This window comes from Chiloscyllium plagiosum, chromosome 29, assembly GCF_004010195.1.
Source record: "Chiloscyllium plagiosum isolate BGI_BamShark_2017 chromosome 29, ASM401019v2, whole genome shotgun sequence".
Lineage (NCBI taxonomy): Eukaryota > Metazoa > Chordata > Chondrichthyes > Orectolobiformes > Hemiscylliidae > Chiloscyllium > Chiloscyllium plagiosum.
Window position 1 is genome coordinate 22,526,030 of NC_057738.1, and position 16,955 is coordinate 22,542,984.

Consider the following 16,955-nt stretch of genomic DNA (forward strand, 5'->3'; position numbering starts at 1 on the left):
GGAGAGATAAATGTGAGGGGGGGTGGGGCTGGGGAGAAGGTAGCTGATTGTGCACTAGGTGGGTGGAGGTGGGAGTAAAGATGATAGGTCGGAGAGGAGACTGGAACGGATAGGTGGGAAGGAAGATTGACAGGTGGGACAGGTCATGAGGGCAGTGCTGAGCTGGAAGGTTGGAACTGGGATAAGGTGGGGGGAGGGGAAATGAGGAAACTGGCTAAGTGCACATTGATGCCCTGGGGTTGAAGGGTTCCGAGGTGGAAGATAAGGCATTCTTCCTCCAGGCGTTAGGTGGTGAGGGAGTGGCGATGGAGGAGGCCCAGGACCTGCATGTCCTCAGCAGAGAGGGAGGGGGAGTTGAAATGTTCAACCGGAGGGGTGGGAGGGGGGTTGCAGTTTGGTTGGTGCAGGTGTTCAGATTACTTTTCTGATCAGCAGAGAAGCAGCGAATTAGCAGAGAAGCTGCAATTGGAACTGCCTGCTTCTGTGAGGAAAGGAGAGATAATTACAGCAGTAGCACAGCATTGAAACTTGCTGCAGAAACCATCAGAATCTATAGAGATGGCAAGACTTCGATTACAAATGAAGCAGCTTGAATTAGAGACGAGAGATAAAGAAAGGGCAGCAGAAATGAATCAGTTTGAGTTATGATTAAAACCAGAAGAGAGGGAAAAAGAGAGCAGAAAAAAGAAAAGAGAGAGCTTTTGAACTTCAAAACCTGACACTTAAAAAGGAAAGTCCAGCTTAAAAGGCTGGCGATAAAGGCTGAGGGTAGGCTTAGTGAGGCAGAGAGTGAGGTGGAGCAAGCCCCTGGTAGTCAGAAGCCAAGTGAGAAACTGTTCAAGTATGTTCAAGCATTGCTTAAATGTGATGAGAAGGATGTGGAAGGTTTTTTCATCTCCTTTGAAAAGGTGGCTAAACAAATGCAGTGGACAGTGGCAATGTTGTTTTTTTTTGATCTAACAAAACTTTTAGGTAGGGCTAGTGAGGTATGTGCATCACACTCAGAGGAGGTATCTGGGGAGTATGAGGAGGTGAAAAAAGCCATTTTACGTGAGTATGAGCTTGTATCAGAAGCCTATAGACAATGTCTCAGGAATCTAAGGACCTACATTGAGTTTGAAAGGATCAGAGAGAGTAATTTCGAAAGATGGATAAGAGCTTTAAAAATCGAGCAAACCTATGATGCCCTTAGAGAGGTCATTATTTTGGAGGAATTCAAAAATTCACTACCTAAAGTAGTGCGAACTCATGTGGAAGAGCAGAGAGTTAAAACAGCAAGGTTAGCAAACTGAAGTGGCTGATGATTATGAGCTGGTCCTTAAAACACGGTTTGACTTCCAGAATCAATTTCAGTCCACCGAGGCAAAGAGAAATCCTCACGTGGAAAGGGAAAGGTAGATCTCAGTGAAGATCATAAGGCTAACTTACCACAGGGTAAAAAATAAACCCTTCAGGGGGACAAAGAAGTCTTATTCACTTTTTGCAAAACTCCCAAAGTACCTGCATCCACATCCAGAAACCCTTTGCCAACTAAAAGAGCCATTTCTATCCCAAGCTTTGTCCACCTAACCAACCAACACCTGAAATAAAGAAACTAGCACCTAGCTAACTTACCACAGGGTAAAAAATAAACCCTTCAGGGGGACAAAGAAGTCTTATTCACTTTTTGCAAAACTCCCAAAGTACCTGCATCCACATCCAGAAACCCTTTGGCAACTAAAAGAGCCATTTCTATCCCAAGCTTTGTCCACCTAACCAAACCAACACCTGAAATAAAGAAACTAGCACCTACCACTCGCTATTTAAAATCCCACACAGCCCCTAATCTGTTATGGACTCGGCCAGACCACTCAAAACATTCTTAAGCAGGCAACCCAGACGATATCTTTGCAATTTGTTTCGGTAAGTTACAATGAAAGTTACCCAGAGTAAGATAGCTAGGTTGACTACCAGGTTTAAAACAGACAGAAATTTATTCACATAATTACACGATGAAACACAAAGGTTGGAATGAAGAACCCCTACAGAACTCAATCTATCCAAACCATACTTAATTATGCTGACACAACAGTCCCAGTAAGCAAACCTTCTTAAAACACAGTTTAAAAAGAAGCAGATGCTTACAGGTCGAAGTTAGGGCAGAAAGGGAGAGAGCCTGTTGACACAGTCTGCTGCTGAACTCCCAGCTAGTCAAATACATTAGTTCAACATAGTTTCTTCAAAGGAAATCATGTTGACTCTTCCTGACTAACTGCTTTTCTAAATGTGCAGCTATAATCTAAGCCCAGCCAAACCTCCTCAGTCCCATCTTCATGACAGCAGACCCTAGCCCCCAGTTCTTTTCTCTTCCAGCTTTTCCTGAGCAGTACAATGTGTTGATTAGATGATTGTCACCTGAAAGAGAGGGTTCTTCTCAGCACTGTGATACCTCACTGTACTTGGCACGTGGATCTCCAACATTTCTAAGGGAACAACATTTTGACTCAAGTGTTTCTTTTATGCATTTATGGGATGAGGGCATTGCTGACTAGGCCATCATTTATTGCCCATTCCTAATTGCCCAGAGTGCAGTTAAGAGTCACACACATTGCTGTGGGTCTGGAGTCACATGTAGGCCAGACCAGGTAAGGGTGGCAGTTTCCTTCCCTCAAGAATATTAATGAATAAGATCAGATTTTCTGACGGTCGACAATGATTTCATGGTCATCATTAGTCTCGCAATTCAAGATTTTTATTGAATTCAAATTCCACCACCTGCCAGGATGGGATTCGAACCTGTATCCCCAGAACATTAGCTGGGTCCCTGAATTAACAATCCAGTGGTAATGCCATTTGGCTGTTGCCTCCCCAAGTTTTATATTTTATAATATTTCATATCCATGCTTAATTTTGGAGAACAAAACTGGAAAGTCACAGGTGATGAACAAGTGTTTTTTTACCCTGCTAAAGCGACTGTTTCATTTCTCCTCATTCTAGGGCCACAAAGGACCGGATGGCACTACCTCCATGTCGGTAGGTCACGTTGTACATGTATGAAAGATGTTTACAGTTTATTCACTTCTTAATGTTCATTGTCTAAGCCATACTTTTCTACTTTTTAATCACAGCCATGTGAACTAATATCGTATGTTCGAAAGAATTGTGGTAAGTATGGTGTTCGAGTTGACAGTACATTTTTGGGGAGTGGACCAGTAGGTAATAGGGTGCCAAAGTCTCCAGAAGCAGAGCGTCATGACCATCGCCAACCCACCTTGGCTGGAAGTGATAAGTTAGGTGTTGGGTAGGCCAGCTCCCCTGGGACTAATCAAAGCTCTTAAATAACCAACCAGTAGTACATGGAGGGCCTCCTCAAGCTGTTGCTAATATGTTACTGGTGGCAGTAGTAGACTTCAGGCCACCCCCATTACCTTTTGTGGCTACTTGTCACTACCCCTCTTTCCCATGACCACCACCTCCCCAACCTTCCCAGGACCGAAATGACTGACCTCTGTAATGCTGCCCCACTTAACTTGGTTACCCAGTCTTCATGGCCCATTGCCATTCAGCAGAGGAGAGCTGCAGACTTTCTCTAATTGCCCAGCAGCACTTGTGGGTGGACTTGTTTGCTGGTGATGTCAGACCCCACAGGGTGGCTCAGTGTGTAGCACTGCTGCCTCACAGCACCAGGGACTCAAGTTCAATTCCAGCCTCCGACAACTGTCTGTGTGGAGTTTGCGCATTCTCCCCGTGTCAATGTAGGTTTCCTCCCACAGTCCAGAGATGTGCAGGTTAGGTGGATTGGCCATGCTAAATTACCTGTAGTGTCCAGGGAGTTGTGGGTTAGGTGGATTAGCCATGAGAATGCAGGGTTATAGGGATGGGATGAGTCTGGGTGGGATGCTCTGTGGAGGGTTGGTGAGGACTTGTTGGACCAAATGTCCTGTTTCCACACTGTGACGATTCTATGATCTATACCCTCAGGCAGTTGACTGCCATGACCATACAATCTGGTGGAGCCAAGCTCATCCACCCCCCCGCCCCGACCTTTAACTGGGTGGATGGGAGCAACCACGGACATCTCGAGCTTTAAATTTCCATCAGAATATTCCTAAGTGGAAAGGTTTAAAAGCTAACCCGACCTGACAATTAGAAATGAGCCACTCTCCAAGAAAGCAGACTTTGCTTTTCATCAATCACAAATCCTTTGGCCTATGTTCCTACTAAAACATGCCTGTAAGGAGTGAATGAAGTGAGGTTGTATTGTCTCGGTGTGGTTTATTTTGAACTGTTTAAAGATATGGTTAAAGTGCTGGTCTCCTCTGCAAAGATTGATTAGTTTAGTCTTTTGTATTTCCTAGCGTTAAAATTGTTTCTTTTTATTAGCATGAGATTTCCCACCACAAGCAGCTGAAGACAAGGTAGCAGTGTGAGATTAATTAGGGACTGTGTGGAGAAAGGAATATTGTCCTTTCAAATCTGTCACCTGCACAAAAAAAACTGCAGTTGCTACTGTTAAGTAAATTATTAATTTCATCCAATTTGCATATGTAGGATAGGAGGAAATGTTGAAATTAATTAAGAGTTGGGTGAGGCTGAATCTTATCAGCAACCTTTCAAGGTAGCTTTGGAGGTGGGAGGGTGAGAAAGTTCTGAAAGCTGCCCTTCAGGTCGTCCAACTGACATATTCCTGTCTCCCTGTTGTCTTGCTGGAGGCTGTAGAGATTGTGTTGTCCAACATCTGACCTGATATCTAGGGGCTAGTGCCAAAATTAGGAGAGCTGTCTGACAGATGTATCAAGCAACAGCCTAAAATAGTAATACTCACAGGCAATGTCCCAGCCACCACCAACACCATTCCTGAATATGCCCTGTCCCGCTGGCAGATCAGATGCAGCTGAAGTGGCGGCACAGCAGTCTACACTCCAGAGAGACTTGCCCTGGCAGTCCTCTACATTGTCTCTCTGTGCCCAGTGACGTCTCATGGCATCAGATCAAGCATGGCAAAGAATCTTCTGTCTGATCACCATCTATTGCACCCCACTTCCTCCCTCTCTAATGTACCAGTGCTCTTCCATGGCGAACAACACTTGGAGGAAGCACTGAAGGTGACGAGAGTGCAGAATGTACTCTGGGTGGGGGATTTCAAAATCCAGCACCAAGAGTAGCTCAGCAACAGCATTACTGATCGAGGTGGTCGGGTCCTAAAGGACGTAGCTGTAGACTGGGTCTACAGCAGTTGGTGAGGAAACCAACAAGAGGGAAGAATGTTTTTGATCATATCCTCACCAATCTGCTAGCTGCAGGTGCATGTGCTCATGACACTATCAATGTGATTGAGCACCACTCAGACCTTGTGGAGAGCAAGTCCCATGTTCACCTTGAGAATACCTTCCATTGTATTTAAGGGACACTGTCAATGTGCTAAATGGGACAGATTTTGAACAGATCTAGCAACTGGACATCAATGAGACAATGTGTACCATCAGCAGCAGCAGAATTGTACTCCAGCACAATCTTGGCCTCCTGAGGACTTCAGCATCACAGATGCCAACCTTCAGCCAATTCAGTTCACTCCATGTGATATCAAGAAACACTGGGAGACATTGGGTACAACGAAGGCCGTGAGTGCCAAGAACATTCCGACATTATCCAGAACTTGCTGTTCCCTAGCCACGTTGTTGCAGTACAGTTATAATACTGGCATCTACCTGACAATGTGGAAAATTACTCAGGTATGTCCTGTACACAAAAAGCAAAACAAATCCAACCGAACCAAATATTGCCCCATCAGCATACTCTGAGTTATCAAGAAAGTGATGAAGGGGTCATCAGATTGCTGAGCACCTGCTCAGCAACAACCTGCTCAGTGATGCCCAGTTTGAGTTTCTCCAGGTTGATTCAGCTACTGACCTCATTACAGCCTTGGTTCAAACATGGTCAAAAAAGCTGAATTCCAGAGGGGAGATGAGAGTGACAGCCCTTGACATCAAGCCTGCTTTTGACAAGGCATGGCCTAAGAAGCCATAGCAAATATGCAGTCATTGGGAATTGCAGGTAAACTCTCATCACTGATTGGAGTCATCCCTGGCACAGAGGAAGATGGCTGTGATTATTGGAGGTAAATCATCTCAGCTCCAAGAAAACTCTACAGGGCGTGCTCAAGTAGAGTCCTGGGTTAAACCTGTTTCACCAATGACCTCCCCTCCGTCATAAAGTTAGAAGTGAGATATCTGTTGATAACTACTCAATTAATTCCATTCCTGACTCCTCAGATACAGAAGCAATCAATGTACCAATACAATAAGATCTGAACCATAACAAAAAAAAAGAACTGGAAATCTGAAACAAAAAACTGAAATTGCAGGAGAAGCTCAGTAGGTCTGGAAGCATCTGTGGAGAGAAATCAGTCAACATTTCGGGTACAGTGACTCCAGTATAAGTGCAAGCCTTATCCAGGCTTGGGTTGAAAAGTGGCAAGTAACATTTGCACCACATAAATACCACGCAATGACCATCAGCAACAGAGAGAATTCCTTGACATTCAATGGCATCACCGTCATTGAATTCCCCCATGTGATTCCCCAAAACATTTCCACCATCTACAAGACATAAGCAAGGAGTGTGATGGACTACTCCCCGCTTGATTGGCACCACATCCGCAAACATTCAGTCTCTCTACCAACACTCAGTAGCAGCAAGGTATACTGTCTACAAGATGCACTGCGACAATTCACCAAGGCTCCTTAGAAAACATCTTCCATGGCCATGATCATGATCATCTCAAAGGACAAGGGCAGGAAATGAATGAGGACACCACTGCCTTGAATTTTCCATTAAAGCCACTCACCATCCTGATTTGAAAATATATTGCCATTCTGTCAGTGTCAGTTAATTAAAAATTCTGGAACTTCCTACCCAAAAGCATTCTGGGTCTATCTACAGCAAATGGACTGAGGCTGTTCAAGAAGGCAACTTTCCACCACCTTCTGAAAGACAATTGAGATAAATGTTGGTCCAGCCAGCAATTCCCACATCCTACTAATGCATAAAAAAATTCACATAGTCTTTCCAAATTCACTTGAAGCCCTTTGCACCTTTGTCACCTTACATTGCAATTGATCCATACATCCAACTCATTTGTATTGTTGTATAGATTTTGAACAGTTGCAGTCCTAATACCGATCATTGCACTACCCCACTGGTAACAACCTGTGATCCTAACAATAACTCATTTATTTACTCTCTGCCGTCTCTCTGTTAATCATTCCTCATTCCTAATTATATATTCCTCCTAATTCCATCCAAATATTAAATTTACTAATCTCCAGTGTGAGACTTCAAAAGCCTTCTGAACATCCAAATGGATCATATCTACAGCTGCTTGTTTATCTGTGCAACAGGTAACATTCCGAAAGATTTCCGACTGCTTTGTCAACCATAATTTTCCTTTTGTAAATCATTGTTTATGCTGCCCAATTTTCTCATTATTTTCTCAGTGTCCAGTTATTATAATCTCTCTGTTAGATTTTAACTTTCTCTGAGAGGCCTGAGGTTTGACAGTCTCCCTTTTCCACCTTAAATCATGGAGTTGCATTTGTGACTTTGCAGTCCGCGAGAATTTTTCCAATATCAATAATATTGTGAAAGATAACCACCAATGCATTCATTGTCTTAGTAGCCACCTCTTTCAACACTCTGGGATGTTGTTTACCTGGTCTAGGGGATTTATCAAGCTTCAATCCAGTCAACCTTTCAAGTACCTGCCTCTTATTAGTAATAATTTCTTTCAGTTCCATATTTCCATAAGCCCATTGGTTGCCTAATATTTCTGGGAGCTTTTCTGTATCCTCTCCTGTGAATTTAGACACAAAGTAACAGTTTAGTTTCTCCACCATTTGCCTACTGGCTGCTGTGAGTTCTCCAATCTCTACTTGTAATGTCTATAGTTGGTTCGTCTTACCCACTGGTTGTTTGTGCCTTAGAGGAATGTATATCTGTTGAACTTCTTCTTAAATACTAGCCATTCCCTCTCAGCTGTCAACTATTATATTTTCCCAACATACCATAGCCAACTACCCCTATACCTTAGTTTAGTTTCCTTTGTTATGATTTTAAGTCACTGGTTTTAGAATTTAAAATATCACATTCAAGCTTAATGTGAATTTAGCTTTAGATTTTATTGTTCCAACATATTATGATTAGAAGTTCCCAAAAGCTCCTTTTAAAATATGGATATTAATTAGCCCTTTCTTATTACACAATACTAAATCTAAAAAACCCCAAAACATACTTGGTTCTTCAGTGTACTTCTCCAGAGCCTCATTCTCATACACGTTCTAGGAATTCTTCAAGCTTTACTGCTGGGTACATTTACTCAGTCTTTATGTGAATTGAAGTTGCCTATTCATACTGTATTACCCATATTACATATATTTCTAATTTCATGATTTATACTATGTCCAAAATTATCATGATCGGTTGCTGGTCTATTTGTTGATTCTTGGCTCCACCCAAACTTAATTGCTACATTCAGATCCTTTGAACGAAAATCCTTGCTTATTAATATACTGATCTCATCCCTTATTAAGAGTGCTACTACACCAATGTATTGGACAGGGTCCTCACAGCATTACAACTCAATTAGCTACCTCTGAAGATTATGCAGGCAGATAGGACACAGGCGTTGGGACTGGCACGTGATCCCAGTCCAGAGTTAAAGACAATATTAGTGAGGTTATGCTCATGATATCTTTAGCATAGAAAATGATGCAATACATTGCACAAAGCTGCGATCCAAAAGTAAATGCAGAGCTGGAGAAGGAATAATGAGCAAGTTTGAACAGAGGGTTTCGGGCAGGGACTTACAGAAGCACACCTGCCTGCACCAAGAAATGAATTGAATTCCAGAATGACAATGTTTTCAAATGTTAACATTTGTTTTTTTTTGTACCTACAGCTTGTTGTTCGAGAAGTAAGTAATTCCCTTACGCATTTCTCATAGCCAACTGGCAATTCCTTTGAGCTTTAGCCCTCACACATTTGAGTAAGTTACATCTTTAAATATTTTGTTTCCCTGCGTTGTTCCAGGAAGAGGACAATGCCCGGCGTACCCCACAGAGTTGGCATTTGCTCTGCATGTGTCTGAAGATGTTACACCTGCAATATTTCAAAGGATGAAGACCATTGTAATAGATTTTGTCAAGAATATTAACATCGCTGAAAGCAACTGTCCCACAGGGGCCCGTGTAGCAGTGCTGACCTACAGTAATGCGGCAGAGACTTTCATTCGATTTTCAGACTTTAGGAAAAAACAGTTACTGATAAAAGAAATGGAGGCACTGACATTTGCGCGATCAAGAAGCGGACGGAATATTGGCGATGGTATGGAGTTTGTTGCAAGAAATACTTTTAAGCGAGTTCGTAACGGTCTCCTTGTGAAGAAAATAGCTGTCTTCATCACGAACGGTGGACCCCAAGACATTGAGGCTTTAGTTGAAGCTGATAAACGGCTCACTGCTACAGGCATCATTCCAGTCATCATCTCCTTGAGGAACATCCAAGATGTAGAACAGGTTTTCGGGGTAAGGAAACAATGTTTTCTTTTATTGGACTCCACTGAAGTAATTATCCTAAATACGACAAACATTTCCTTCAGCTCTCAGCATAGGGTGCTCTTTGAGAACTCTGTTTCTCTTAACTAAGTCCTTCAGGATTGAGGAGGACTTACTTGCACTCTGGTTTTCATTGAACTCTGAGGTAGCTCGTATGTGCATGAGGTCAGGTGGTTCCTGGTGGTTTGGTTAGTTGAGTTGTTTAGCAGTTTCTGTGCTCTTTGCAATTCCACTTCTTTCCCTCTGCGTGATTTTCACAAAGTCTTCAATACGTGAGGTACCTTTCCAGATGAATGTTCTCCATTTTGCTTGAGCACAAGCCAGTGTCTCCCGCGAGGTGGCAGGAATGTTTGATCTCTTCATGGATGCTCTGAGGATATTTCTGGAACCTTTCTGCTGCCTTCTGGAAGCTTTCTGCTGTGACTGAGCTCTGAGTGGAGCAGTTGCTTTGGGATTTTGGTGTCATACATTCGAGGAACGTGCCCTAACAAGCAGAGGTGGTTTTGAGTGGTTTGTCTCAATGTTTGGCCAATTGGCTTCAGAGAGGATACTGCTGTCAGACTGGATTTGGAGGTCTTACACAGGCACGACTGGTTTTACATCTCCATTACTTTGAGGTACCATGATACTGGAGACAAACCCACTGCCTTATTTCTCGAGCTCCATAATACACTTTATAAATGCTGGGGGAGTGCCAAGAGCTTTATCAGAGCATGGACCAGATGGGGCCCAGAAATAGCTAATAATGTCCATTTAGGGATCATTTCACCTCGCTACTTGGAATTTTCACCAAGTCAAACCTAACTGAATGGTCTTCAGGCCAGTGGGGCTCCGTGTTTACAAGTCCATGATGCCCATTGGGCCCACATCAAGACAGTCCTTCCCACCACACAAACCTGTCCCCTATTTCCCCAACATTTTCTTGGCCTGTCCACTCCCAACTCCCTTTTCTCAAATTCCTGATGAAGAGCTTTTGCCCGAAATGTTGATTTTCCTGCTCCTCGGATTGCTTTTCCAGCACCACACTCTCGACTCCTCTTTCTCAGGTCTACCAAGCCAACCCACTGTGACCCTGGACTTTGCTTTGTCTGAGTTCCATCTGCATTTCGCCATTAGGGCTGTCACAATGCCAAAAAGGATCCACCTTCTAGTGGTGGAAAGAAAGTGTTGCTGGCCACTTGGTTGGACTGTTGCTGGCAGAGATTGGTATGTCTCACAAATGGGGGAAGGGGGGGATAGGATTGAATTGTATTGGTACCACTACTCACCTTCCTCCTCCAATACTGACATCGGTGGAAATCTACATGTGGGTAATGTAGGGGTACCATTTCTCACTTCATTCCTTGGGTGGTAATCTCAAGGCATCGACGTTTCATCAGTTATAGAACCTGCCTGATTCAGTTTTTCACACATCAAAGTAATGTAAAAATGAGCTTATTTAATAACATTGCATTTCACCAGATTACTATCTGGGTGAGGTCACTACCACCAGGCATTTCCACAGTGCGGTCAGTGAACTGTGAATTGTTAATTTCTTCATTCTGTGAATTATATAGCCCATTAAGCCTCCTTTTGAGAATTTTATTTAGTTTTCAGTATCAAAAGTAAATAGCAGCAAGTGTTACTTTTAAACAATATCAAACTTTAGTTTATTGCTTAAAGTTCTCAGTAAAAACGCAATAGTTGTTTGATAATAAACAGATATATAAAATAGATAAAAGATACTGAAAAAGGTGGATATGCATTCATGTTGCAGACTTTTTACTCACATGAAGATTTCTACTTTGACAAGAAGGGATTATAAACCTGAAGTCAGAATTCAGCAGTTGTGATAGTTTCTGTAGTTGAAATAGTTGGAAGTTGCTTGCAAAGGTAGAGCAGAGATAAGCAGAGCTGGCTTTGAGAGAGAAGATTATTTGTTCACCATTGGTTCTGTGGCTATGGCACTTGAAGACTGGCTGCACCTTTTTGGCAGAATTGTGCTTAACTTCTGTAATCAACCACATCTCTTCAGTTAAGAACTTTCATTTCTGGGAATTCTGTTTTTTTTAAAACAGTGTTTCACAGCTTATTCAACTTAAATTCGCTTCTGTTAACTCTTGATGAATCACTATCCCACAAGACAAAGGCAAAGTCAAATATGCTGGAATTCCGTGTCAGAGTTTCTTCTAGTCTCCTTCAGCCTCACCTCGCATGCATTTTCATAGAATCCATACAGTGTCGAAGCAGGCCATTTGGCCCATACCAACCCTCCAAAGAGCACCCCACCCAGACCAATCCCCCAGCCCTGCATTTTCCATGGCCAATCCACATAACCTGCACATCTTTGGATTATGGGGGGAAACCAGAGCACACCCACGCAGACACAAGGAGAACATATAAACTCCACACAGAAAGTCACCTGAGTTTGGAATCAAACCTGGATCCATGGCGCTGTGAGGACTACAGCTAACCACTGTGCCACCCCATACTTAATCCTCTCGTGTAACCCAATCATCCAGATTGGAGCAATCCATTTGATGCATAGAAATGTATGCAATCTGTAGATTTAAAGCTGTTTATTTTCTTCCATTGCTCACTGTCATAATACACATAATGAATATTAAAAACATCTCTTTCTGAGTATTTCAGCTGATCGAGATCTTGGGGGGGTGCGGTTTCCTGTATCATTAATGAGGCCCTGCAGAAAATATATTTTACCACTATCCTTTCAGCATCCTCAAGTATATTCCTCTTGTTGGGATTGTTGGTAATAAAAGCCCTCATTTTACCTCTGGGTGAGAATCAGTCAGTGTGAGCACATGGCTTGTTTGAAACAAGCCCATTCCATCCTGACCCATCCCCACTGGCAACACTAACACAAATCCAAGAAAGCCCAAGCCTTAGGTTTACTCCTCCGCTCAGTTTCCAGAACTCGGGATGAAAAAGTGAGGTCATATTCAGGCTGCTGCTTGGGATCTTCCCACCTGGGAAATTTGGTGTTTAAAAAAATGACTTGTCTGCTGAGATCACTTCTGGCCCTGCTTCCCCCCTTCCCACTCTGTATTCCTGATGGCAAATCACACTATTACTGAACTTCTCTGTTGCATTTTTCAGCCTTAAATGTTTTTTAATAGTCTTGACTTTTTGATATTTTTATTCCTTATTTTGTACAAGGATGCAGTGGCTGTATTGCCAAGGCAGACTGCAAGATCGCAAGAAATGTTACGCCGCATCCAGTTATGCACATTATGCTATGGTAAGTTTTCAGATTTATCATATTTTTAATCAAGTAAAATTCCTACATCCAGATGCGCTTCTGACACACTTTTCCCATTAAAGCTTCCCATGTGCACTGGTTGGAACATCTTTGGTAAATGAATGATTTAGACATGCATTGGACCATGATGAAAGGTATTGAAGGCTTGACAAGGTAGATGCCAAGAGGATGGTGCCAATCATGGGGAAAGTCACAAATGAGTGAGAAAATAAGGGGTGCCCATTTAAAACTGAGCAGAGGCAGGATTTGGTCAATCAGAGGGTCAGTAGTCTTTATAATTCTCTTCTGGCGGAGGTTGGGTCATTAAATACATTCAAGGGTGGGTTAGTTAAGTATGGATTATGAGGGGGGGTGGGCAGGCAGGAAAGTGGATTTAAGGCCACAAAGAGATCAGTCATGTTCTGACTCAATAACGGAACAGGCTCAATGAATGGCCTACTCCTCTGCTCCTGTTTCTTCTTATGATGTTATAAGGTTCTCAGATAAGATCGCAGACCTCAAGTGTTGGTCTGTTTCTGTCTCTCCACAACTGTTCAGTATTTCCTGCAGTTATGGTTTTCATTGAAATATCCTTAAATAGTTTGAAGATGGAGGAATGCAATGATAACTAACAACCTGTATTACATATTCTAATTAAACTGCCTTCTCTCTGCCCTCACCTCCAACAAATGTGAGGGGCTCACCAACATTTTTGAATTAAGAACAAGCCCTTATTTTGCCTTCCGCCCTTCCGCTAAGTCACTGGGTCAGACATCCCCATGTACCTCTGCTCTTACCCTCACCTTGCATCTTTCTCCAGACTCTATGCTATCTGTTGCCTTGCTTTCAATATACACACCATGTCCATGAGATCTATCTCCTGCTCTTGTAAACCTGTTCAGACCAAACAATTGGCTAGCAACACCCTCCAATCTCCCTTTCCATTTCAAAGTGTTATCACCTTCCAAAGTTGTGTCTATTTATTTTCTGTAATTCTATATTTGACAGTCTCCAGTCGGACTCTAGGACAATACCTAAATGGCTCTTCTCAAACACACAAATGATATTTTTGTGACCGTGACTGATGACAGACTGTCCCTCATCATTCATTTCGACCTATGTGTAGCCTTTGCTACAGTTAGCCACAACAACCATTGCCAAAGTATCTCCCACTGAAGGGAACTGTTGTTATGCAGGTTCCATACTTAACTATCAATCATAACTAAAGCACCACTGACAAGGGCTTCTCCTTCCACTCCAGGACCATTACCTAAGAAGTCCCAAGAAACTATCTTTAACCTCCTTCTATTTCTCATCTATATGCTACTCCTCTCAATATCTGCTGAAACACATCCAGATCACTGACTCAGCTTTATCTCACCAGCTCCCATCTTTCCTTCCCAAAATGAATTCTTCCATTATCTCTGATTTGCCACACATTGGGTTCAACATCCAGTATTAGATGGGCAAGCATTTCCTCCAGTTAATTGTGGGGTAGATTTCTGGTTGGAGCTGATCCAGGCTGTTTGCAAAATTGCTATTGTATTTGATCCTAACCTGAACTTAAAAACCACCTGTCAGCTCCATTACCAAGATTGTCAATGTCTACTCACACAATATTGTCCAACTCTAACCTAGCCTGTGTTCTTCTGCTGCTGAAATCCTAAAGACAACCAATCCAATATTCTCCAAGCCTTCCATCTTCCACCCTACTTCAATTTGTGATCACCCAAAATTCTGCTGCCCACATCTTAACATGCTTCAGATCTCATTCCCCCATTATTCCTGTACCTGCTGTCAGTCTGACAATACCTCAGTTTTAAAATCTTTGTTTTGAAATCCCTCCAAGAGTGACCCATTCACATCCACATAACCTCGTCCAATCCTAGAGGTTTAAAGAATCACTGTGATCCTTGAATTCTAGTCCCTTTCGCATCCCTAACTTTAATCTTATCACTTTTGGCAGCCATATTTTCAGCTAGCTAAGGTCTATGTTTTCCCCTCTCAAACTCTCAATTATTTGCTCTTTTTAAGATTCTGTTTAACGGCAACTTCTTTGACAAACCTTTTCGTCATCTTCCCTGATGACAGTATTACATTTGATGTACAATATTTCAACTGTGCACATTCACAACAGAAAATGCTTGTATAAATTTAGCTGTGGTACATTTCACAATTCCACCACTAGAGGTGCTACAGCACTGAAAATGTGAAATTACGAGATCAGACAGTTTTTACATTATAAATATGGCATTGTAACTTGTGATGAAAGTAGATCTAATGATGAACACAACATGTAAGTTCAGAGAGGGAACTGAATTGCGTTCACTTGGGCAAAATCATCCCCTGCCCTTTCATCTCAAACAAACTCGAAAACTACTGTTGGTCTTCACCAGACATGGGCAACATAATGGGAGATCAGTATGAATTGTATATTGTGACAGATGTAAAATTATTGTGTTCAAAATGTTTACTTATTTCAAAATGTTGATCCTATTTGTATGGAATCTGACAGTAATAGTGTCCAAAATGTTGATCAGCCATAAGTAAGCTCAGGACTTTTATATTCTTCCACAGATGGGTGTGAGCCATCTTCTGACTGTCTAACAGCCAGAAGCGCCATTAGTTTTCCAGTGAACTTGGACTTCACAATCATAGTCGATGACCTACAGCAAATGGAACCTGAAAACTCTGAAAATATTCGGCGTTTCCTACAATCAACGATTAATGAGTTTATAAATTCCACAGACTCAAACACCCGGCTGGCTGTGGTACAGCAGACACCAAGATATGGGAAAGATTCACTTAACCTCGAGTTTGGAGTTTTGGATTATACTGCAAAAACGCTGAAGAAGAGACACATCCAAGATTCATCCAATCAACTACAGAGCCCCTCTGGCATTGGCAGTGCTATTGAATGGAGCTTGAAAAGCCTCATCTCAAATTTCTCAACTCAGCAAAAGGTTTTCTTTACAATATTTTCAGAAGAAACAAGTATCGATGAGAAAAAACTGCTGGAAATATCTCAAGATGCCAAATGTAAAGGTTTTGTAATGTTTGCATTAGCCCTCGGGAAGGTAGCTAATATTACAGCCCTGAAGGAGTTTGTTAGTTTTCCTTCTGACCAACATCTCATTCATCTGGATAGAGTCCAGAAGGATGAAATTGAATACGCACGAAAGTTTACAATGGCTTCTCTGAAACATCTTGCAAGTAAGTGCAAACAACATTAGAAAAATTCAAAAATACAGCCTAGCCAGTGTTCTGTTTACTATTCATAAAATCATAGTGCAAATTCAATCCAGTCATGTCTTGCTCTAATTTAAATGAATAAGAATGAATCATTTAAATGATTTTATGTTGATGAATACAATGAGAACGGAGCTGAGACATCTGTTCCCAACTTAGTCACTGAATATAACAAGGACAGAAGTGACAAATTTAGGGATAAATTTTCCTTTGCCAATTTCAGCATCAAGGCAGCAGTGATGATAGGACTGTTTTATATTAACATGTACTTTGTAAGCCGGGAATGATATAAACTTTTGACTGCAAGGTTCTCTTATTTATTATCAGCAAATATTTCATGATTCAAGCAGAGGAAATCTAAAATCTCAGTGACAAATAATCAGCAGCAACATTTGACTCAAATACATTTAAAAAGCCTACTTTCTTTACCGTGTATATGAAACACCAATTACATCAAATTGTCCAATTTGTTTGAAACAAAGGAAGAAATTCATGGTGTTTATTTCACAACCTCAGCAATTTGCAGCCAATGAAGTGTTTTTGAAATGCATTCCATTGTCATGCTGTGGGAAATAAGCCAACATAAGAACCAAGAACAGGAGTAGGCCACCTGGCCCATTGAGCCTGCTCCGCCATTTAATTAGCTCATGGCTGATCTTTTCATGGACTCAGCTCCACTTACCCACCCGCTCACCATAACCCTTCATTCCTTTACTGTTCAAAAATCTATCTATCTTTAACTTAAATACTTTCAACGAGGTAACCTCAACTGCTTCAATATAAAACTCTTCCTCAAACTGCAATAGTATACATGTCAAGGTATTTCAGTGATGTTAGTTGGAGGATAAATATTCACCTAGTCACTAGGAGATCCCCTG

At 41.9% G+C, this 16,955-nt stretch overlaps 1 protein-coding gene across 1 annotated transcript in view; it reads left to right on the forward strand.

Annotated features, from left to right (window-relative positions):
* LOC122564423 (collagen alpha-6(VI) chain-like) overlaps nt 1-16,955 on the forward strand; it is a 177,950-nt gene that overhangs the window by 144,028 nt on the left and 16,967 nt on the right. The window contains exons 38-43 of the mRNA XM_043719265.1: nt 2,977-3,012; nt 3,108-3,144; nt 8,936-8,950; nt 9,067-9,560; nt 12,747-12,828; nt 15,406-16,041. Of these exons, the coding sequence (XP_043575200.1) occupies nt 2,977-3,012; nt 3,108-3,144; nt 8,936-8,950; nt 9,067-9,560; nt 12,747-12,828; nt 15,406-16,041 (1,300 nt within the window). The remainder of the gene's footprint in view (nt 1-2,976; nt 3,013-3,107; nt 3,145-8,935; nt 8,951-9,066; nt 9,561-12,746; nt 12,829-15,405; nt 16,042-16,955) is intronic.